General features: G+C 38.0%; 1 protein-coding gene and 1 long non-coding RNA gene across 6 annotated transcripts in view; one reads left to right on the top strand and one right to left on the bottom strand.

Moving 5' to 3' along the window:
* The window catches only part of XPO4 (exportin 4), a 115,343-nt gene that overhangs the window by 44,646 nt on the left and 45,450 nt on the right, over positions 1–25,247 (top strand). For 3 of the 5 annotated variants that reach the window (XM_089304366.1, XM_089304365.1, XM_089304367.1), the window contains 2 exons: positions 404–557; positions 21,023–21,135. In XM_089304366.1, coding sequence (XP_089160492.1) covers positions 404–557; positions 21,023–21,135 — 267 coding nt within the window. Of the gene's footprint in view, positions 1–403; positions 558–13,585; positions 14,671–19,270; positions 19,458–21,022; positions 21,136–25,247 lie in introns of those variants that run through there. The other 2 variants (XM_089304369.1, XM_089304368.1) reach the window with 2 other exon arrangements.
* LOC138843840 (uncharacterized) lies at positions 11,629–23,460 on the bottom strand. Its single transcript, XR_016213384.1, has 2 exons — positions 23,102–23,460; positions 11,629–13,590 (listed from the first exon to the last, which is right to left on the bottom strand). It is a non-coding gene; the product is annotated as an uncharacterized LOC138843840 (long non-coding RNA).

Below are 25,247 nucleotides of genomic sequence, written 5' to 3'. Positions count from 1 at the left end.
CAAAGAGGGCCACGTATTTAAAATGTTATTGCAGATGGTGTGGGCTCTTTGTCTCGTATGTATTGTTTGGCTCTGGAGTAGAGTTATGTGAAGGCATTGGCTTAAATCCTAGGGCTCTGCACTATAGCAACTGACTCCTCCAGCTCTGCAGTAGTTGTCAAAGACTTGTTTCTCTATGGAGTAGCATTTATATTACAGTAAATGTATTCAAACTGGTGTCACTTGAAAGCACACTGTGATGTAAATGACGAGTAAAGACCTAAAAATGGAAAATATTCTTAAGGAAATAGGAATTTCCACTGGAAATTTTAAGGTTTTTGTTTGTTTTGTTTTATGGTTCTAAAAGGAAATGCGTTTTGAATAAGTTTTCAATACAAAGATATTTGTGATTTAATGACTGTAGGAAGAAGACCTTCGTCAGATCTTCATGTTAACTGTTGAAGTTCTACAGGAATTCAGCAGGCGGGAAAACCTCAATGCGCAGATGTCCTCCGTATTTCAGCGTTACCTTGCGCTCGCCAATCAAGTCTTGAGCTGGAACTTTCTTCCTCCAAATTATATCCTTTTAACAACTCAATATTTGTGGTAATTTTAATAGACAATTTAATTATGACACAAAGTCATTTATGTCTGCAGGTTTTCTAGAGCATATTGCTGAAAGAAAGAGTTTCTATCTTTTCCTTTAAAGAAAGAGTGCCACAGTGCAGTGGACTAATTAGAAGATTTTAAACTCCACTCAGTACTTTGTAGAAACATTTTGGTAGACAATGGGCAGTTGCTAATTTAGGAATAGCGGTATTCCTTGGGAAGGAAAAGGAAAAAGGTAGAAACTGTCTTTTTATTAAGAAACTTAAGTTTTCTCCTTAGATTTGTAATTATGTTAGTTTTTTTTTAAGTTGGCTTTTCTTAAAGCTAATTTGGAGTGCTTTAATGTAATCTTTATGGATGGTGATACTGTTCAAATGTAGATAATAAATTAACAATATATTTGTTCTTGAAAGGCCTTTATCAATATAAAGAGCTAGAAATTTTATTTTTAGGATATTATTTATTAGTAGTACAAAATAAGTGTAAGTGGGTTTATTATAGACACATATATTTACTTTTTTTAAATCAGGTAATAAAAGGAGAAATTTGTATTTTAGAAAGTAGTTCCTTAAACTTTATGATTTACTATTCTAGAACATTGTTGCCTATTAATAGGTTGAAAGTAATCATATGCAGTAGCTACCCACTCATCATAAATGTAAGTAAGTCAGACACACCTGAGTTCAAGCCTTACCTGCTTTTAGGCAGATTAACCTCTTTGAATATGATTTTTTTCCAAATGTAAAATGATAATATGGATTGTTGTGTGAATTAAGGGAAATAATACATTTAAAACTCTCAGGCAATAGTTAACTATTTATTGATTTCTTAATAGCCTCTGAATGAAATAGTTTATCATAGAATCTAGCTAGCTGTTTTATGCTGTTCTTTCTTGAATGAATATACTGCTGTATGGTATAGAAAATTAACCTCTTTTGGGTATGTTTAAAAAGTCCTTCTTTTGTAAGCCAGCAGAATCTATTTGGGAGAGAAATAATGAACAAACAGAACGTACTGAGCCATATCAAAGATTTAGGATGAGACTCATCCTTAGAACCAAGAAGTGCTACATTTATGCATAGCACTTAGCTGGTTGTGGCTGGTAGAATTGGGGATTTAAAATGATAGCAGTGGGTTTTTTTTTCTTCTTTTTTCAAGTTACTGTGTACATGTGGTAGAAAAGTTACTGTGAAAGGATGTTTAGAGGAAAGTGAGTTTGTGGATTCCTTAGTCACAGTGAATTGCTTCTATGGGGTTGAGGCTCATAGTAAGGTAAATCACTTTCTTTTATCATCTCTTTCCTAATAACTACTTGTATATCTTAAATATTTAATTCTTTTTGGTTGTTAAGATGCACGCATTTCTGAGATTTGCTTTTTAAAAAATTTCCCCTAAGAATGTTTCAGAATTTTGCTCTTGATTATCTTTCACTTATGTTTGAAGCTCCTAAGACAAATTTTCTTCGAGGGGACCCTGGTGATAGATATAGGGGCACTGCAGTAAAATCTTGCAGTGGGAGTGAAAGATTGGGCTCAATGCTGTGCTCTAGTTTTTTTAGTTTAAAAAAACTTGGAAAACCTGAAGACAGATTTACAAAGTATCAGGCCATATGGAGCTATCAAAACATTAATTATATATGTAGGGAAAATCAACGAGAATTACACTGCATATATTGTAGCCAATTTTAAAGTGTCTGTTTTAGGGAAAAATGAAGTTGGCGGAGGAGAGTGACTGTTTTGTAAAGGGAAACAGCTCTCTGGGAGTTTGGAAACAAAGTTTATGTAAAAGATACACACACATAAAATATTTTATGAAGTACGTAGATAAAGCTCTGGAAAACCTGTCATCTGAAAATGAAAAGCGCTATTGTGATGTTGCCAAAGGAAATCCTTTTTTAAGGCAAATAGACCTCGATCTGGAGGATATTCTGCTTCATGGCTTACAGGTAGCTGGGTTCTTATGTTACCATAGGCTTCAGTGTAGTTCCATTTGTTGGCTAATTGAATTTCAGCGAGTATTCCTTCTTTAAATGGATGAGCTTTAAATGTAGGAGAAAGAATTTGACAGTGGGATTAAATGAAACTGCAGTTTTATCATTAATTATAGAAATCAGTTTTAAGAAGATCTGCCATTCAATCAGTAAAGAAAATTTATTTAGCTTTGCATCATGGAAAAAGTCGAGTACTCAAATTTAACTTAGTTAAAAAGTGCTAATGGTTCTTAAAGAATGATTTTATCATTTAGGATAAACAAATGAATAGTAAACCTTGTAAAATGTGGTTGTTTATTTTGTGTCAAATATATTTAGAGTGGTATTCTGTTAAATAAGTCTGATAAATTATCAATATTAATCCCTATTCTTAAATGTCTTATGATTTTATTTTGATAGCATTTCAAATGAGAAGTACTCCCATAGCTCAGAGACTCCCTTAAGCTCTTTACCAAGATCCAGCGAGTATTAAGCTTTTATCTCATTTATTGTTTTTTTTCTTACTCTGCCTACACACACACACGTACATGCTTAAACACGTTTTTTTCCTTGAAACCATTTGAAAGTAATTGCCGCCATTATGCTTATTTACCATTGAATACTGTGTTTATTACCCCTAAGATGAATTATTTTGAAATTGCACTGTGGTTCCTTTTTTTTTTTTTTTTGACAGGCAGAGTAGATAGTGAGAAAGAGAGACAGAGAGAAAGGTTTTCCTTTTGCCGTTGAAACACCCTCCAATGGCTGCCACTGCTGGCGCGCTGCGGCCGGCGCACCGTGCTGATCTGAAGGCAGGAGCCAGGTGCTTCTCCTGGTCTCCCATGCGGGTACAGGGCCCAAGCACTTGGGCCATCCTCCACTGCACTTCTGGACTACAGCAGAGAGCTGGCCTGGAAGAGGGGCAACCGGGACAGAACCCGGCGCTCCGACCGGGACTAGAACCCGGTGTGCTGGCGCCGCTAGGTGGAGGATTAGCCTATTGAACCACGGTGCCGGCCGCACTGTGGTTCTTTTATGGGAACAACTTGACTTGTAAGACCATAGTATAATTTTTGGGGCCAGCGTGATGGCATAATGGATAAAATTGACGCCTGCAACCCCAGCATCCCATATGCATGTTGGTTCGTGTCCTGGCTCTCCACTTCCAATTCAGTTCCCTGCTGATGTGCCTTGGAAAGCAGTGAAGATGGCCCAAGTCCTTGGGTACCTGCACCTTCATGGGACATGTGGAAGAAGCTCCTGGCTCCTGGCTTAGCTCTGGCTGTTGTGGCCATTTGGGGAGAGAACCAGTGGATGGAAGATCAGTCTCTCAATTTTTTTAAAAAAATCATAGTACAATTTTCAAAATCAAATTTAACATTGACACAGTATTATTATTATTATTATTTAATCTACAGTCCATATTCAAATTCTGTATCCTTTTGTAAATCTGGCCCCCATCCCCCAATACATCTGTGAACTCTAGTATATTGTATTTAGTTATACTTTCTGAGTCATCTTTGATATGGACCAATTCCTAGGCCTTTCTTTGTCTTCCTGAACTTGATATATTTAAAATATATAGACCATTTTATGTTTTAAAATGTCTCAATCTGGGTTTCACATTTTTATAGACTTTGATAGTAATGTTGTGTCCTCAAGATGTTTTATCAGGAGGCACGTGATAGCAGTTCGTATGAGAGGTGGTGAATGGTTGCTTTGATCACTTAGGTGAGGTGGTTTATTTTTTTCAGTATAAAGTTGTTGTTTCTTTTTGTTGTAAGTAATTTGTGCTATCAAACAAACTCACTTATATTAATATCCTGTTCCTCCTACAAACTTCATCCATTAGTTTTGGCATCTATTGCCGATTTTCCCCTGAATTAGTTATTACTATGATAGTTACAGAATGGTAATTTTATAATACCATTATTTCTTTTGCATTTATTTGCTGACATTTTGTTGTATGGAAGAGTGTTCCCCTTTTCCCATTTATTTTTTTTTATTATTTTATTTTATTTTTTTGACAGGCAGAGTGGACAGTGAGAGAGAGAGAGACAGAGAGAAAGGTCTTCCTTTGCCGTTGGTTCACCCTCCAATGGCCGCCACGGCTGGTGCGCTGCGGCCTGCGCACCGCGCTGATCCGAAGGCAGGAGCCAGGTGCTTCTCCTGGTCTCCCATGGGGTGCAGGACCCAAGTACTTGGGCCATCCTCCACTGCACTCCCTGGCCACAGCAGAGAGCTGGCCTGGAAGAGGGGCAACCGGGACAGAATCTGGCGCCCCGACCGGGACTAGAGAACCCAGTGTGCCAGCACTGCAAGGCGGAGGATTAGCCTAGTGAGCCGCGGCGCCGGCCCCATTTATTTATTTATTTGTAACTATTATATTGACTAAAAAATTCTTATTCTTTTGGATAAATAGTACTTATTGTTATTGTGTGTTTCTGTGCCCAGATTGTTTCAGATTTAGCTCCTGCAAGCTGACTTCTGTGTCATTTTGAATTGGCTCACTACTTGTATCAAATTTTTTTTTTAAGATTTGTTTATTTGAAAGGCAGAGAGAAAGAGGTGTCTTCTTTCCGTTCGTTCATTCCCCACTCCCCAAATGGCCGCAACTGTTGGAGCTGGGCCAGTCAGGAGCCAGGAGCTTCTTCTGGGTTTCCCACACAAGTGCAGTGGCCCAAGCACTTGGACTGTCTTCTGCTGCTTTCCCAGGATCAGTGACAGGGAGCTGGATTGGAAATGGAGCAGCCAGGCATGAACTGGTGCCCCTATGGGATTCCGGTGCTGCTAGCAGCAGCATTACCTGCTACACCACAGCACCGGCCCGTCTCCATTTCTTCTAAATTCACCAGTCATTGGTATTCCCTAATCTTTCTTCTCTGTGCATTGGCCTCTTCTGGACATTTCATATACATAGAATCATATAATATGTAATCTTTTTTTTTTTTTTTTTTTTTTTTTTTTTGACAGGCAGAGTGGACAGTGAGAGAGAGAGAGACAGGGAGAAAGGTCTTCCTTTGCCGTTGGTTCACCCTCCAATGGCCGCCGTGGCCGGCGCACTGCAGCCGGTGCACTGCGCTGATCCGATGGCAGGAGCCAGGTACTTATCCTGGTCTCCCATGGGGTGCAGGGCCCAAGCACTTGGGCCATCCTCCACTGCACTCTCTGGCCACAGCAGAGAGCTGGCCTGGAAGAGGGGCAACCGGGACAGAATCCGGCGCCCTGACCGGGAATAGAACCCGGTGTGCCAGTGCCGCAAGGCGGAGGATTAGCCTAGTGAGCTGCGGCGCCGGCTCATATGTAATCTTTTATGACTGGCATCTTTCACTTAGTGTAGTGTTTTCAACTTTTGAACACATCTATTGTGGCATACATCTTCAAACAGTGTTTCATTCCATTCTGTTTCCACTTAACATTCCAGTACCACATTTTTATTTATCCATTCATCAGTTGATGGACAGTTTGAGTTGTGTCCACTTTTTGGCTATTATGATTAATGCTGCTATGAACATTCATGTATGATTTTTGTGTGGACTCAAAGAATGGAATACCATAGTAACTCTATGTTTAACTTTTTGAATAATTACCATGCTGTTTTCCAAAAGTGATTGTATCATTTTACATTCTCACCAGCATTGTATGAAGGCTTCAGTTTCTTCACATCCTAGCCAACACTTGAATCTGTAATCCTAGTGGGTGTGAAGTAACATCTTCTTGCAGTTTTAATTTGCAATATTTTAATAGTAAGTACTGCTGGGCATCTTTTTATGTGGCTATCAACCATTTGTATGTCTTTGCAAAAACCTATTAAGTACTTTAAATTATTTTAAAATTACTGAGTTGTATCTGTATATTTTGGATACAGGTTCCTTAGCACATGTGTGGTTTTCAAATATTCCCTCCCATTCTGTGGGTTGACTTTTAATTTTTTATCTTTGAACACATAGAAATTTTAATTTTGGTGATGACCAAATTATCACTTCTTCTTTGTTGTTAATTCTTAGAAACCATTATCTGATGCTAGTTTACAGAATGCCCATGTTTTCTTCTATAACTGGCTTCTTACATACTATATCATTCTCTTATCCATTTTGAGTTAGTTTTTGTAAATTATATGAGATAGGGATCCAATGTCATTCTTTCATTTGTGAATATCTAATTATCCCATCAGATAATTGACTTGATTAGAAAGGTAGAAGAGGCTGATAGAGTAAGAACTGACTGATATAGTGTCATCTTGGTTAGTGGTTGCTGTCTCAATGTTTTATTTTGTTTACCCTAAAACTTTTTGATTTAGAATGCAAATGGATTGATAGAGAAATTGTTCATTTCGATCACTAGTCTGTAGAGTTATATATGCTTACATAACCTTCCATCTTTATGTTGGTAGGTATTGAATAGATACTTGTTTGTGAATAAAAGGATGTGATTATAGCCAAAATGTATATTAGATTGCCTCAAAGGCTATCTTTAGAGCTTAACTACTGAGGGTTTTGGAAATTTTTTTATAGAGAAGTAGCATATAAATTGTGTCTATAAACTTACTGGGAAAACTAGTTGATATTCACTCAGTACTGGAGCTAGCATTTGCAAAGAAGTTTAAAGAACTTGTTTTTTTTTTTCTTTTTTTTTTCAAGTTTAATTTTTTGAAAGAGTTACTGTAACTCTGAGGTAGAGAGAGACAGAGCAGAGGTCTTCCCATCCACTGGTTCACTTCCCGATGACCTCAACAGCCGGAGCTGAGCTGATCGGAAGCCAGGAACCAGGAGCTTTTTCTAGGTCTCCCACGTGGGTACAGGGCCCAAAGGACTTGGGCCATCCTTCTCTGGTTTCCCAGGTACATTAGTAGGGAGCTGGATTAAAAGTGGAGCAGCTGAGGTTCACATATGGGATCCCATGTAGGATGCCTGCCACTGAAGGCTGGGGCTTTAACCACAACACTGACCCCTTAAAAACTTGTTTTGCAATTACCTTAGGTCAATATTTGTATCATAGCTCTAAAGGAGAGGTTTTCAATTAGGGGCAGTTTTGCACACTTGGGATATTTGGCACCATCTGCAAGGGAGGGTTTACTAGTGGCAGCTAACATTTAGAGGTCAGAAATCCTGGTCAGCATCCCACAATGCACAAAGTACAAGCCCCCAACAAGCAGTTACTGGAACCAAAGTGCCATTAGTAATCCACACACAAAAATTTGGACATGAATGTCTATGGTAGTATTATGCATAATAGAGAAAAAGTGGAAATAGTCTGAATGTCCATAAACTGATGAATGTGTAAATAGAAGATGGTATACCCATATAATGGAATATAACTAAAAGAATACTGACCCATTACAACATAGATGAACTTTGAAAATTTATTTTAAGTCAAAGCAGCCATTGAGAAAAGTCCGTATATAGCAAGTCTGTTATTGTGTTTTTGTTTTGTTTTGTTTTGTGTGTGTGTGTGTGTGTGTGTGTGTGGTTTTTTTTTTTTTTTTTTTTTTTTTTTTTTTTTTTTGAGGTGGGGGTCATGGGGAAAGACAGAGTTACAGATCAGTGGAGGACTCAGTCTTTCACCTGCTGGTTCATTCCCCAATTCACCACAACATCAAGGGCTGAGCCAGGCCGAAGCCAGGAGCTAGGAGCTTCTTTTAGGTCTTCCATTGGGTGGGCCTAGCACTTAGACCATCTTTTGCTTGCTTTCTCAGTCACATTAGCAGGGAAGTAGATCAGAAGTGGAGCAGCCAGGTCTTGACTGTTGCCATTATGGGATGCCGGCTCTAACAGGTGGTGGCTTTACCTGCTGTGCACAGTGCTAGCCCCAAGAGTAGACAAATCTGTAGAGACAAAAAGATTAAGGTTGCCTAGAGCATGTGTGGTTAGGACGATATAAGAGGCAACTGCTGTGGTTGGCATTGTGCTGCCTGTGACACTGGCATCCCATGCTGGCACCGGTTCAAGTCCTAGCTGCTGTGCTTGTGATCCAGATCCCTGCTATAATGCATGTGGAAAGGCAGAGGAGAATGGCCAAAGTTCTTGGTCCCTGCCACTCACATGGGAGACTCAAATGGAGTTCCAGGCTTCTAGGTAGGGCAGTTGTAGCCATTAGGGGAGTGATCCAACGGATAGAAGATCTTTCTGTCACTCTGCCTTTTAAGTAAGTAAATCTCTAAAATATATCTGTCGGCCAGCGCTGCGGCTCACTAGGCTAATCCTACACCTACCGGTGCCGGCACACCGGGTTCTAGTCCCAGTCGGGGCGCCGGATTCTGTCTTGGTTGCCCCTCTTCCATGTCAGCTCTCTTTTGTGGCCAGGGAGTGCAGTGGAAGATGGCCCAAGTACTTGGGTCCTGCACCCCATGGGAGACCAGGAGAAGCACCTGGCTCCTGCCTTCAGATCTGCGTGGTGCGCAGGCCACAGCGTGCCGGCCGCGGCGGCCATTGTGGGGTGAACCAACGGCAAGGGAAGACCTTTCTCTGTCTTTCTCTCTCTCTCACTGTCCACTCTGCCTATCAAAATAAATAAATAAATAAAATAAAATATATCTATCTAGGGGAACTGCTATTAAGTTAATATCAATTAATTAAGTTAATGTTAACAATATCAGTTCCCCTAGATAGGGAGGGGAGAGGCTGGCAGAGGCATTTGAGGGGTCTCCCAGGTTTTCAGATCAGCAGCACTTTCTCCTCTCTGCCAATCTAAGAACAAATTGTGCAGCAAACAACTATGTTAAGCGGTGGGGAGAGAAGGAAGTTGAGGGAAACTGTCCAAATAACTCAGATTTTAATTACTGATTAGGTTCTTGCCTGTAGCCACAGCTGAGTTTTACCTACTGACTACCTGGTGCAAGGTCCTTTGGCATTCTGCAGCTGATTCTAACGATCTTTTGAAAGGCCTTTATGATTATGATGCCCTTATTACTAGTCAGTAAAGGTGCAAGTAAGCTTATTGATTCCTCCACATCATTTGTTGGTGAGCCTCTCGGTTCGATCTTCAGAGTGTGACCCATCAACCCCACAGCTCAGAGTTTTCTCCCCAAGAGGTTTCCAGGCTGCACTTGGGAAACTGCCAGGTTTTGCTGGGGAGGCCACCTCAGAGGACTGAGTCCCAGATGAAGTTCAGGCTCCTGGCTTTGGCCTGGCACAGCCCCAGCCATTGCTGACATTTGATGAGTGAACCAAAGGTTGAAAAACCTCTCTCTGTGTGTCTCTCCCTCTTCCTCTGTAACTCTGTGCTTCAAATAGATAAATTAAATCTTTTAAAAAATGTAATCACCTGCCAAATGTCCCACTCTTTAAAAAAATAAAAAAGGTAGAGGCAGCTGCTAATCTTGAAGTGATTTTCATGTTTCATGGTCTTGGTTGCATAATTCTGTGAATATACAAAACTGTTGAGTTGCACACTCAATGGCTAGACTGTTGATCCTTTACAGATATACATTATTCTAAGGTTTGTAAACCCTGCTTTCCAGATCTGCTGTCCCTTATCTGTAGAATTATTATTATTATTATTATTATTATTATTGTGACATTCCTGTGATGGGGCCATTGAAATTAAGGGAGTGGGGGTTAGGGGTAGGCATTTGGTGTAGGGTTTAAGACACTATATGTGACACCCCCATCCCATATCTAAGTGTATTGGTTTGAGTTCTGGCTTTGCTCACTGTTCTAGCTTCTGTCTTACATATACTCTAGAAGGTGGCAGTTGATAGCTGAAGTAGTTGGATACCTAAACCCTCGATGAGAGCTCTTCCTTTCTCTTTATTGAAAAAGGAAGTATGTCCTTTGAGTTCCCAGTTCCATTAATTAGTCTAGGTTATTTCAGTTCAATAGATTCTTACTTAATGTCACTATTTTCAAGTCAGTCCTGAATTGTGCTACGAAGCTTAGAGTTGCATTATTTGGAAAATGAAACTTATAGGAAGATTTTAGAGAGCTGTTTGCTGATTGTTTTTATCTAGTATTTGAGTGACAAGAAAATCCTATCCTCAAGAAATTGTAATTGAGAGTTCACTTATTAATATCTAAAATGAAAATTTTAAAATTAATTTTTTAATTTGTTTGAGAGATACGAAGAGTGTTCCCATCTGTTGTTTCATTCTTCAAATGCCTACGATGGCAGGGGTTGAAGCCAGGAGTTAGGAACTCAATCTAGGCTCACATGTGGTTGGCAGGAACCCAGATAGTTGAACCATCACAGCTGCCTCCCTGATTCTACATTTGCAGCAAGCTGGAGCTGAGATACTCTGATGTAGGAGACAGGTATCTTAACTGGCTAACACCCTTCCTGCATTGTCTTTATGTAGATACCTTTATGTAGACATCTTTATGCATCTTTATCTTTATGTAGATAAGTATCATGTGTATTCTAATTTGATAAATAATTCATCTCCTGTGATGAATCCCCATGAATAGTGAGTGGGGTCCCACAGCTTAGCCTAAGTTGGATTATTAATATCCTCGCAAGAGAGAAGTCTGCTTTTTCTCTTCACTTCTGTTGTACTGACTAGCCCCTCTACATGAGGGTATGTAGATAAACAGTCTTTGGAGTGGAATACACAAGAGAACATTATTACCTCTAAGTTCTCTAGCTAACCCACCAAGCAGTGTCTAGTTGTCATCAACACCTAGATTGGTAGTTTAGCTGAATCAAAGTGATAGAAAATGTGATCTGACTGCGGTAAGCCTTACTTAGTATAGCTTTTTGAATATTTAATGTTAGATTCCTTTTTTTTTTTTTTTTAACAGGCAGAGTGGACAGTGAGAGAGAGAGAGATGTCTTCCTTTTCCATTGGTTCACCCCCCAATGGCTGCTATGGCCGGCGCACTGCACAGATCCGAAGCCAGGAGCCAGGTGCTTTGGTTTCCATGCGGGTGAAGGGCCCAAGGACTTGGGCCATCCTCCACTGCCCTCCCGAGCCACAACAGAGAGCTGGACTGGAAGAGGAGCAACCGGAACAGAATCCGGCACCCCGACCAGAACTAGAACCCCTGGGGTGCCGGTGCCGCAGGTGGAGGATTAGCCTATTGAGCCCTGGCGCCAGCCGTAATCTTAAATTCTTAATTATTAAAATCTGTTTAGGCTTTTTTTTTTTAAACCTTTATTTAATGAATATAAGTTTCCAAAGTACAGCTTATGGATTACAATGGCTTCCCCCCTATAACTTCCCTCCCACCCACAACCCTCCCCTTTCCCTTTCCCTCCCCACTTCCATTCACATAAAGATTCATTTTCAATTCTCTTTATATACAGAAGATCAGTTTAGCATATATTATGTAAAGATTTCAACCGTTTGCACCCACATAGAAACACAAAGTGAAAAATACTGTTTGAGTACTAGTTATAGCATTAAATCACAATGTACAGCACGTTAAGGACAGAGATCCTACATGAGGAGTAAGTGCACAGTGACTCCTGTTGTTGACTTAACAAATTGACACTCTTGTTTATGGCATCAGTAATCACCCTAGGCTCTTGTCAGGAGTTGCCAAGGCTATGGAAGCCTTTTGAGTTTGCTGACTCTGATCATATTTAGACAAGATCGTAGTCAAAGTGGAAGTTCTCTCCTCCCTTCAGAGAAAAGTACCTCCTTCTTTGAAGACCTGTTCTTTCCACTGGGATCTCACTCATAGAGATCTTTCATTTAGTTTTTGTGTGTGTGTGTGTGTGGTTTTGTGTGTGTGTGTGTGTTTTTTTTTTTTTTTCCCAGAGTGTCTTGGCTTTCCATGCCTGAAATACTCTCATGGGCTTTTCAGCCGGATCTGAATGCCTTTAGGGCTGATTCTGAGGCCAGAGTGCTGTTTAGGACATCTGCCATTCTATGGGTCTGCTGTGTATCTTGCTTCCCATGTTGGATCGTTCTCTCCCTTTTTTATTCTATCAGCTAGTATTTGCAGACACTGGTTTTGTTTATGTGCTCCCTTTGGCTCTTAGTCCTATCATTATGATCAATTGTGAACAGAAATTGATCATCTGAACTAGTGAGATGGCATTGGTACATGCCACCTTGATGGGATTGAATTGGAATCCCCTGGTATGTTTCTAAATCTACCGTTAGAGATAAGTCAGCTTGAGCATGTCCCGAATTGCACATCTCTTCCCTCTCTTATTCCCACTCTTATATTTAACAGCGATCACTTTTCAGTTAAGTTTCAACACTTAAGAATAACTGTGTATTGATTACAGTATTCAACCAAAAGTATTAAGTAGAACAAACAAAAAAAATACTAAGAGGGATAACGTATTAAGTTGTTCATCAACAGTCAGGGCAACGGCTGATCAAGTCACCGTTTCTCATAGTGTTCATTTCACTTTAACAGGTTTCCTTTTTGGTGCTCAGTTAGTTGTCGCCGATCAGGGAGAACATATGATATTTGTCCCTTTGGGACTGGCTTAATTCACTCAGCATGATGTTTTCCAGATTCCTCCATCTTGTTGCAAATGACCGGGTTTCATTGTTTTTGACTGCTGTATAGTATTCTATAGAGTACATGTCCCATAATTTCTTTATCCAGTCTACTGTTGATGGGCATTTGGGTTGGTTCCAGGTCTTAGCTATTGTGAATTGAGCTGCAATAAACATTAATGTGCAGACAGCTTTTTTATTTGCCAGAATCTGGCACCCCGACCAGGACTAGAACCCCTGTGGTGCTGGTGCCACAGGCGGAGGATTAGCCTATTGTGCTGCGGCGCTGGCCGTAATCTTAGATTCTTAATTATTAAAATCTGTTTAGGCCGGCGCTGTGGCTCAGTAGGCTAATCCTCTGCCTTGCGGTGCCGACACACCGGGTTCTAGTCCCGGTCGGGGCGCCGGATTCTGTCCCGGTTGCCCCTCTTCCAGGCCAGCTCTCTGCTATGGCCAGGGAGTGCAGTGGATGATGGCCCAAGTGCTTGGGCCCTGCACCCATGGGAGACCAGGAGAAGCACCTGGCTCCTGCCTTCGGATCAGCGCGGTGTGCCAGCCACAGCACGGCGGCCACTGGAGGGTGAATCAACGGCAAAGGAAGACCTTTCTCTCTGTCTCTCTTTCTCACTGTCCACTCTGCCTGCCAAAAAAAAAAAAAAAAAGTTTGGTAAATAGTATTCATTAGGTATCAATTTTCTTTACAAAATAGAATAAAGTTGGAGCTATTTCATACAAAAGACCTTGATTAAGATTTTAAGCTCATTTTTAGAATAAGTCAATTAAAATGTAGATGATATATTATGTCTTATTGCTTTTCTTTGAAACAACAGTTATTCATAAGTGATAGTCATGCTTAGAAACATATGTTTGGCATTGATAAGCAATATATGTGTGAATGACATGGAATATTGCACTGGAAAGTATAGGTGTTTCATTTTTTAAAAAAGCAGTATTGATGTAATTTACATAACATGAAATGTACAATTGTTAGTCTATCCATAGAATTGTGCAACCTCTCTATCATTTTAACTTTAGGGAATGTTTATCACTCCCAAAAATCCTGCCTGTGCCCTTTAGCAGTCATCTTGTCATCTTTTCTACCCGCCCTTGTATTTACAGTCAAGCAAATTTCCACAAGTGGGTTAAGACAATTCCACGTAAAAGAATAGTACATGCCAAATAATGAAGTTGCACCATATATGATAATATGTGTGAATTCAGATGGTTTATCAGTTTCCACAAGAAAGAAAGCTGAGATTTTAATAGGGATTGCATTTGTGGAGTAATGCCATGCATTTTTTTTTTTTTAAGTTTTCTGATCCATTTTAACATCTTAATTTCTTTCAACACTTTTATAGTTTTATTAAATTTATCATAAATATTTCCTTTTTTAAAAAAAGATTTGTTGCTTATTTATTTGAAAGAGTTACAGAGAGAGGGAGAGAGAGAGAGAGAGAGATTATGATACATCTTCTATCTGCTAGTTCATCCCCAAATGGCCACAATGTCTGGGGCTGGGATACACTGAAGACAGGAGGCTGAAGCGTCTTCTAGATCTTCCATGTGGATGCAGAGGCCCAAGCCGGTGGGCCATCCTCTGACGCTTTCCCAGGCACTTCAGCAGGGAGCTGGATCAGCTCCAGGTCTCGAACCAGTGCCTATATTGGGCGCCAACACCACAGTTGGAAGCTTAACCTGTTAAGTCACCAACACCGCCCTTGTAAGTATTTTCTTAATTCAGTTGTAAGTCGATTTCTTTAAAGACTTATTTATTTGAAAGTCAGAGTTACAGAGATAGAGGGAAAGACAGAGAGAGAGACATCTTCTCTCCATTGGTTCACTCTCCAGATAGTCGTAACAGCTAGGGCTGGTCCAGGAGGAAGCTGGAAACCAGGAGCTTCTTCTGGGTCTCCCACATATGTAGCAGGGTTGCAAGCTGCTTTCTCCACTGCTTTCACAAAACCATTTGAGAACTGGATTGGAAGTAGACCATCCAGGCCACAAACCAGTGCCTGTATGGGATGCCGGCATCACAGGTGGTGGCTTTACTTGCTATACCACAATACCGGCCCCAAATTTCATTTTTATATTGTTCATTGCTGGTGTATAGAAATCATTCTAAGTAGGTTTTATTTGTTGATCTGGTATTGTGTAACCTTGCTGGTCTCATTTATTTAATAGTAATTTTTACTGAATTTGGGGGCACGTTCTGTAACATAATAATTTATAGACATATCACGTTTTAATTTGTATCATGTGTAGATTTTCCATCAGCCTAAGGTTGTTTATGAAAGCACCCGCCTATTCAGGCCTGGCTGGTGCGAAGTCACTAGCTCCTGGGATTTTGTGGATGTTACTGCAGTAAACATCTATGCCTTCCCCACAGGTTCATTCCTCTGGCCCTCGTGCCCCCATGTCAGTTCTGTTGAATTAGTTTTAAGATGAAATCCACCTACTTTTCATTATGTTTTAAATCACCATTATCCAAAGAAAGTGTCCCATTCGTGATCCTTTTCTGCCACCACTCTCACTTAAAGTCAGGTGCAGAGGTGCGGGATGCTCTCCTCTCCGCCTCTCACAGCCGTCCTGTTTGCCCTTTCCAGTGAGCGGCATTCCCCGGCCAGGGTTCTTCTTATCCTGGCTTCCTTTGCGGTGGTTCTCTGCCTGGATGCATTCTCTCTGACTGCCCAGTCATCTGCTAGTTGTACTTCAGCTATGTACTCTAGACCAGTTAAGTGGCTTTGACTGTGACTTTTCAGATGCATATTATATATGATTTCTTCCCATTTGGCTCATTTCTCAGTTGTGGTTTTTCACCCATTCACTTATTTATATGTTTACCTACTCTGAAGCTCCATCATAGCATGGACCATGGTTTTACCCACTGTATCATTAGCAACGAACACAGATGTTTAACAAATATTTATTATTTAATATTGAAGGAAGCCAATTCAGAACTGTTGGCTCAGTTCTGGAATGTTGTTTATACTGCTAATAGAATTCAACTAATAGTTCACCTAGTTTCCATAAATGCTTTCGAGTTTTGGCAGTACTATCATAAATGACAATATTGTTTTGTAATATGCATTTTTGGCAGGTGTATGTGGTATGTGAGCTTCAGTAATATTTCTTTTTATAGTTTGGTTACACTCTGCCTTTTAATGGTATTCTATTTTTGTGGATCTGATTTGGTTTTGATCAATTTTTTAAGGTTAATCTCTTGGGGAGAGGTAACGGATCAGAGAATAGTAAAGAATTATAAAAGTTTATATATTAAGTTAGGATTTCCAGTGAGGCCGATTTACTATTTGGAGACAACATTTGGAAAACCCTTTGGGTGAAGGACGTTCTCTTTTATTTCAAAGGACTTTGGTTTCTTAGACCATGTAGCATCTGTAAGATTAGGCATTTAAGTTTTGTGCTAGGAAGAGAAATAACAATTTTTGTTGTTAGGAAAATTAGTAGTGAAGGAAGTTAATGAAAATTGGACTCCCCGTCACTCCTGAAATTTTGTTTGGCTGATAAAGTGGGTTAAAAGTAATGAGAACCTAGAGATGTTAAAATGTTTTCTACCTTTGCAAAATGTCTTATGTTGCTACAAGATCTAACTAATAAGAATAGGTGGGGAGAAATTTTCATATTGTCCATATTTGAAGATAATTTGCAGCTATTACGTGACTCATTCAATTATTATTATTTTTTTTTTTACTATCAGTCACAGCCACAAAATGATACTCTTACTGAAGGAGTTTATAGCTGAATGAAAACTTAGTTGCACATTTGAGGACCCTTGTATTTCCCAAAGTGACCTTTTGCCCCTTCATGTTAAGATATATGTACTAGCTGATAACAGTGTGTGTTTTTTGAAAACTTGAGACAGAAGACTTAGTAGGATTATCCAGTGACAGTCAGTAGCAGGGTGCGATTAAGCTCTGTCATTCTGGCTCTTGGCCTAGTGTGTGTTTGTCTCTGGTCATGCAGTTATAGAATAAGGCAGGTGCTACTTTTATATGCCTTTGATTTCTCAGAAGCTGGTGAGCTTTCCTAAGCAGAGAATTTCAGAGCTAGATAAGGATCTTTGAAGGAGAGGGGCAGGGCACGGAGAGTGAATTATTTGCTGTTTGGTGGTGCATACAGTTTACATGGAGCTGTCTATAATTGATTTTTGGGGGATTAAGATGATGTTGAGCTTAGAAAACTGGTTAGGTTTTAGCAGTTCAGGATTGGCGCCTTGCTAAGAGTGAGTGAGCCTGTGTTTGAAAGAAGAATCATTGTATTGTAACTCCTTATTCATTAATTTGGTGAAAGCATGGGAAGGTAAAGTAAGATTAAACGTGGATGACAAATGTTTCCTAAAAGATCCAGGGTTATTAGAAGACTGGGAACAGCCCTATTTTCCTGTGTTCTTGGTGGCACTGTATTTTGTTGGGTTACAAATGGATTATTCTGATATAAAAATATAAGTTAACACAAGTTTATTATTTATTTTAAAAAATATATAAAGCCCAAGAAAATGCTTGAATTATATTGATTTAAATTTTGATTAAATGAGAGCTCTGTAATTCATGCCAATCAGTTGTGACTTTATGTCTCATAAAATCTGACGAGAATGAAATATGTATAATAAAAGATTGTTTAGTAAATTATCAGTTCACTAACTTCTAAATACTTTTTAAAAATATTTCCTAAGTGTAGAAATGTAAGATTTCTAAATTCTAGTGATTACAGTTTTTTGTTTTGTTTTGTTTTTTAAAGTATTCCAGTTTAAGTATTGTTTGGGGTGGAGATGCATTTTAAATTTCTTACACATACAGACAGAATATTCAGTTATTTGGGAATATCAAATTAAAAATTGAATTAATTTACTTTCTTATAGTATTTTGAATGTAACATGTATGATCCAGAGCTGTATACAGCTTTTCCACTTACACTGATGTGCTCTTAACTAGTTTTTAAGCAATCCAACAATAATCCATATAGATACATAAAACAGTCTTTCTGGAACTGCTGCATACTATAGGGTCTGTAGTGAGGTTCCTCCCACATAGAGCCCACATGGTCTCCTGTTCAGAAGGAACAACTTCAGTAGTTTTACAGGACAATCTGGTAGCTAAAATAGAATTCTTCAGAATAGCACTGTTCTTGAAAACTTGTCCTGTTCATTATTAGACTGTTTTTGTTGTTGTTGTTATGTTTAATGCTTTAGGGGTTAATTACATGCTCTTTTAGTAGAATGGGATGTTATTTGTGTCTTGCCAGAAAAAAATTTTTATATATATGCATTTTTATTATATAAAAATGTTAGTAAAACTGTCAGGTTAGCTGACAAAAACAAGGTATATTATATCTTCAGTGTTGTAGATTTGCTCTTCAATGAAAAAATGTAGTCTCTTTACATGGAATGTTATAAGTACTCTTTTTTAATAGTAGGCAGACATCATGCCAAAGGTAAAAATCCTCTCCAGCTTTCAGGTTGAAAAACATTGAACTTCAAAATAGCTAATAGGGAAACTATTATCCGATATGTATTTGATATTAAACTCAAAAATCTCCCTGTGCTGTTGGCCGCCTCTGGTTATCAACCTTTTAAACAAAATTTGGCTGTACATATTGTGGCACTAAGGACAACGTGTTTAGAAAAGCCCACAATCAGGAGAGACTGAATCTAAGATTTTTAAAATGAGGTTTGAGGATTTTGAACCTAGTGTTTAAGTGAACTGTGCAATTAATTTCATTTTATCTCTGGATAAAGCAATCTGTCAAACTCATTTCATTTCCCTTTATAGAAATAATTAATGTTCACATGTATTTATGATATGTATGTTTTTAATAGTGAAAGATAGATTATTACATAAGAACCTTGGTTGATTTTTAGTTTCCTTTTGTAATATGTATTAATCCTTGAAATTACAATCTCCAACTTAATAAAACCCCTGCCATCCTACTTGCTGTGTTATAAGTGGCAGTCTTCATTGGAATGTGCGCCATCTTTATTCACCTGGAATAAGTTTTTCCATATTTCCAAGTTAGCAAAATCCATCCATAGTAGTTCCTTTGCTCTGCTACTCTTTTTTTTTTTTTTTTTTTTTAGAACAGCAAGTTCTAATGGGGAGTGCAGCTGATGCACTCCCCCAAATTGCATGCGGTAGTTGCACATGAGCTGGAACCTAGCTATGGCTATAGCCCAACCTAGGAACCAGGAACTCAATCTAGAGCTTCCCCATGATTAACAGGAGCCCAATTACTTGATCCATCACTCCCAGTGTCTGTATTAGTACGAAGCTGGAGTCAGGAGCCAGAGCCAGGTATTGAATCTGTACTCTGATAGGGTACCCAGTGTCTTAACTGCTAAGCCAGTTGCCACCCCTGCCACATCCATCTTCCTCTGTGCTGAGTTGTCTGGAGTTCTTGGAGGAATTCTTTTTTTGCAGTGGCAATATATGAAGCATCTGCCATCATACCCCGAGGGAAGATATGTCTGCACATGGCCTGCTTACAGACCAAAAGGTTTAGTATCCTGATGTGAACCTATTTGTCTCATACCATGCCTAATTTAACAATAAAATTGTGTTGACTTCTATTTTATAAGCATATAAAGTACTAATTCTGTTTTCCTGGTGGAAAATTCTTAATAATTAACATACAAACATCTTATTAGGTTTGGATATTCAAAAAATTAAACAATTTAGTTCCATGTTGTCAGATTGCAAAACCTTAAAAAATGTAATTAGGAAATGAGCTCCCTTTTATTGATTACTATTAGTCTTTATGAGCAGATTTTTTTTTCTCTCTTTAAAATCACGACTTTATTTCAAGTTTTGACAATGCCTTTCCTTTTTACTTTGGCTCTTTCCCTGCACTTCCACAAGGGGGCAGATAAAGGAAGAGAGAAGTGAAGTTCAAGTGAATTTGATTTGAATTTCACATATTTTAACTAATGAAGTTTCGGAACTTTTTGTGGGTAACTTTTCAGAAACAAAAAGTGACTTGTCTTCTTGAAACAAATTACAGTTCTTATCCTCACTTCTCAGAAATAAGATTATTTTAAAAGAGGGGAAACAGTAAGCTTCTGGGGGAAAGATAGTTTCCAAAGCATTATCATGGCCTTAGGTTTTCTCTGTGAATAGTAATTTCTCTGAAAAAAACAGTGATTTGGGCTTTAATGAAAACATAGCAATTGTATTTTTATTTAAATTTTTATATACTGTAGTTGTGGATAGCTGTTGTTGAGATAACGATTAATAATTGTGGAGTGACTGTGCTGCCTAGTTAGAGGTATTTTAACTGAGCATGCCATTGTCAGTGGAAGGGGCATAACTTGTTCTGCCTTCATCCCCAGTCTTCTCATTTCTTAAAAATCTCAGTTACTATGGCAGAGTAGAGTGTATTAGTGAGCACCTAAATATATAATGATGACTTAATTTATGGCAAAACTAGTATTCTGTTTGGAATTTGTTCATATTTAGAACACCATAAAAACTACTGTCTAGTCTGTGGGGTTTTTAAAAAATGAGCATCTACAAAGTTTTATGTCAACTGTTTCTTTGTTTGGGTTTGGTGTTTGGATTCTGTGATTTTGAGCTTTTCTTCCAGTATGATGCAATTACTCTACTTTGTTTTCTCAGTGATCTATTTCTTCTGAAAAGATGCTGTTTTACAAGTGGACTGGATGAGTCTCACATTTTTTAAGTGTGATTTTAGCTGTTACATATGGATGGAATAAAGCTGCAGAAATTAATTCTTTTTTTATGTATTTTGGCATCGGTCTTGCAATTAGTGTCTTTCTTTCTGTTGCCACTGTTAAGCTCTCTGATTATCAAAGATTCTATATCCTTACAGCATGACATGTAATTACAATGAAATTGTTATCTTACATTCCTATAGCATTCTTTTTTTTTCAGCACTTAATGCCTTATATTCCTTAGCTTCATGCATGAATTATGTAGCATATGTGAAGAGGCTTAAACTGTTTCCATTACATTCTTTCTGGATGGCTCCTGTTATATTTAGGGTATACTTATACTTTAGACAAAGTAAGAATGCTATTGTTGTTGACCTTGACACCAGATAACTGGGCAGACATTATATAGCTATGTTTGAATCCTCACAAAATGTGCTGTTGAAGCCAACAGAGTCCTGGCGGGAGACTCTTCTGGACAGCAGAGTTATGGAACTTTTCTTCACAGTAAGTCTCACTCTTCGTCTCTGCTACAAGGACCACAGAAAAGAGGAGATGCTTTCGTATTTTTCTTTAGTAAAACAGGACAAACTGCTGTTCTTCCTGAAGGCTTTTCTTCTTATGAATATGTTAGCTTAAACAGAAATTACATTAGAAGGTTCTGGCTAATTTATAAAGATATAATTATGAAGAGTTTAATATCAGAGCAGGAATTCTCAAGCTTTTAATCTCATGACCCCATTACATTCTTAAAAATTATTGAGGATCCCAAGAAGCTTCTGTTTATATTTATAGCCTTTAGTATTTATCCTGCTAAGAATTCAAATTAAGAACTTTAAAGAATTATTTACTAATTTATTAAAGCATCACAGTAAGAAAACATTACATATTAACATAAATGACATTTTAATGACGGAATCATTGTATTTTTGAAAGCAAAATAATTTGGTGTCAAAAGTGACATTGTTTTACATTTTGCAGATCTCTGTATTGTCAGGCTTACTAGATTACAGCCAGGTTCCCCTACCTGCTTCTGCATTTAATTGGTTGCAATATTGCCTATCGCATGGCCTCAGGGAAAGTCCACTGTATACCTATGTACTAGTGAGGTTAGAAGAGGCATACACTATCTCCCAATTATTATGAAAATGGTTTTGCCTTCACAAACAACTGATAGGGTCTTAGGAACCTCTGGGGTCCCTAGACCACTCTTTGAGAACTACTTTAATACTAGAGTACTTTTTTAATACTGGTTGTGCTTATCAAAGCTTTGGGTTAAGCTAGTATTACTGAATAGCAATTTTATTGGCTACATATTAAGTCAGCAGTAAGTTCCCACATTTGCCAGTGAGTTTTCCCAGTAGAACAATCAAAACCCGGAAAAGAATATGTGTGAGTGTGTGTGTGTGTGTGTGTGTGTGTGTGTGAGAGAGAGACACACACACACAGACAGACATTAATTTGCAGTTAGAATGACCATACACATTAGATATAATGACTTGAACAAAAGTCCAAGTAAAACCAATTAAAAAGAAGAAGAAGAAGCTGTTCTGGTTAATCTCAGCTTCTACTATTAGTTTCCTACCTTTTCAGTTATTCTAAAAATATTATGCACGAACCTTACAACTGCTTTTTTATATAACCATTTAAAATAATGTATTTATGTGGTATGTATTTAAAAATATTTAAAAATTAACCATGAGTATACAGAAAATAAGTTTTCTGTAGAAATGTTCAAACTGAGTTTTAATCATCTTGCACTTGCTTTTGTAAATCAGAGAAATGACAAAAACATTGTCAAGATCAAAGACATGATTTTAACTGAATTTCAAAATTCTGTTGCCTGCCTCATCTAATAGGAATTGTTTTGATACGAATCCAAGTTCAATTCTTTGTATAATTCATTTGACTGAAAGTAGATCCTGCTCCTGCAGTTTCTGAAAAGGTGAAAAACTTGCTGGCAGTACTGGAAACAGCTCCACCAGATTTGAACAGCTGTCTAGACAAACCAGACAGCTGCTCCTGTCAGCTGCGAACTACCACATGCAAATAACTTTTGAATTTGAAAGTTAACCCTTTTTCCCTTTGTCATTTTAACAGTTTTATGGTTGTAGCTGGTTATTTTCATTTAAGCAGTTAATAAACAATTTTTATTTTGTTATTTCTCACAAACATGATAGTAGCAAATGTTTTATATTCTGCTTTTATTAAATTTAGTTTCAATTATGTGGGTTTGTTACCTAATTTAAAGTAGTTTTCCTCTGGATATCACTCTTGTGCCAGAGCTGAAGAGATATACCTAAAATATACTGAGGCACAGGATTGAGATTTTTAAATACTGGCTGAATCTGAAATTAGGGAAATTTTTGGTTGCATTCTGTGCCTTAGAAGATCACCAACTTCTCAATTCTTCTCTCCTCAGTAAACTCTCTTAAAAAAAAAAAAAAACACTCTCATCAGGTTTTCCTCCTACCTTTTTGACAAGATTCTTCCTGATCTCGTTTAATGATCTCTTCTTTCTTGGCTCATCACATAAATATTGGCGTTCCTATCGTAGTTAATTTTGTTGACAGTATGCACTTTCCTTGGGCTTTCTCTTCCACACGTAGGACCTCAGGCACCATTTCGCCGATGACTCCTAAAACTATATTCAGCACAGACTGATCCACAGTTCCAGGGCTTTATAATCCAAGTGCTTACTGGATGTTTTAATTTGGATGGGCCCCAGACATCTCAGATTTAACATGTTCCAAGAGAATTCGTCATCTTGCTAACTCGTTTCTCCTTTATTCTTGGTGAATACGAATAGCCTCACCATTGACCTCACCAAGTGTCCTGTTAGACTTTGCATCCTTTTATATTTCTGTCCCATATGCAAATTGAGTTTTGATTCTGTAATACATTTATATTGTAATACATGTTCAGATATGGTGGAATTCTTAAAATACTGACATTGGAAGAAAGGCAAGAATTTTTATTACATAGAATTGAAACATTCAATATGAGTTTTATGTGGCCCATATTTCAGAGAATGTCAGTGAAGCTTGAACAGTACAGGCAGGCTCCAAGACAGTTATTTATTTTATTACATTAACTGTTTCAGTGAGTGTCTTCTTTCTTTGCATTCCTTACTTCTAGACTGGAAATAAGCAGTGATCTTACTGTCTAGATAGAGAAGATTGTGAGATGGGTTTCTGTATTGTATCTGTTAATAGGACATAGCTCTGGGTATCATGCTTAAATGTTGATTAGGTTTTAAGGTGTAAGGGCCAATTTAGTCATGGTTTTCAGATAATCAACTGGTAAGAATGAGTTTGTGTTGAAGTTCACAAATGAGGCAATATGCATATACCAGATTGTATATTCTACTTTGAGTTTACTATATGAAACTCAAAATTCATTGGAATATAGTTTGAAAGACATTTGTTTTCTAGACCAGAGTTTGGCAAGCTTGTCCTATATGTGGACAGATAGTAAATATTATAGGCTTTGTAGGTCATTTGGTCATGTTTAATGTTGCCATTGCGGTATAGAAGCTGCCATGGGTGAGAAATAAATAAGTGTGGCTGGTGTCCCAATGAACCTTTATTGCTGGTGCTTGATAAAAGTGAATTTTGTATAATAGATCACAGAAAATCATCTTGATTTTTCTCAACTGTATTTAAATGAAAAAGTTGTGGGGTGGTTTTTTTTTTTGTTTTGTGTTTTTTTTTTTTTTTTTTTTTGCTTACATGCCATATAAAAACTGGCATGCAGCAAGATTTGGCCTATGGGCCATGGTTGCTAACCAAAAAAAACAGCATATTGTAAGCATCTTTAGATCCATTAGCTTCGTAATTTTTAGAGATTTTACATTTCTTTACTAGGGTCTGAAGAAGTTTAGAGGTTAAAGACGAATGCGGTCAGTCAGTAAAAGACATATCCAAACCTCAAGTAGTGTTTTTCACTTGCTCTGAATATAACCTGAAACAAATAGAGACTAAACCTTCAAAATGGTGCAGTATTTATAATTGAGAGCTTTATGTAGGAAAGAGCAGGACTGGAATAGTTAATATCTTGTGGAAAATAGAAAATCATCACAGTAAATGTTGGGTGGATTAAGATTAAAAATTACCACTATAATTTTTCCAGTATGTCTTCCTTAGCTGTTTTAAATAGGTCAGATCACAGAAATGGGATTTTTAAATTTGAGAATGTTGATGATACTATAAAATTATGGGCCAATATTTTGGGAGCATGTTCTTTACCCAGAACACTGTGTACCAGGTGTTTCACATTAGTATCACTTCATTGAAATAAAATCAAGATAAGTTTTTAAAAGGATTTAAGTATCACTTAAAAGTTGTTGTTTTAAAGAGGTTAGTATTAATTGCAATAATAAAAGTAGTAAAGGAAAATGAAATTCCAACAAATTGTAGGTAGTCTCAGAATTAGTGCTTGTATATTGACTGTCTTGGGATCGAGCAATATATTGGTTTTGTAAATGAGCGACTGTTTACTTTTTCAAAAGCAGCATCTATAAAACTCTCAATTGAATGTGTCTGCTAACTTTAGCAAGAAGCTGTAGCGAGGCATAGTTAGCATAATACAGATGACTGTCGTTGTTGCTGTTTTTAGAA

Source organism: Oryctolagus cuniculus, chromosome 9 (genome assembly GCF_051225735.1).
Source record: "Oryctolagus cuniculus isolate XC-2025 breed Fujian yellow rabbit chromosome 9, ASM5122573v1, whole genome shotgun sequence".
Lineage (NCBI taxonomy): Eukaryota > Metazoa > Chordata > Mammalia > Lagomorpha > Leporidae > Oryctolagus > Oryctolagus cuniculus.
The sequence above is the reverse complement of the archived record's forward strand: the minus strand, read 5'-3'. Positions and strand labels throughout refer to the sequence as shown.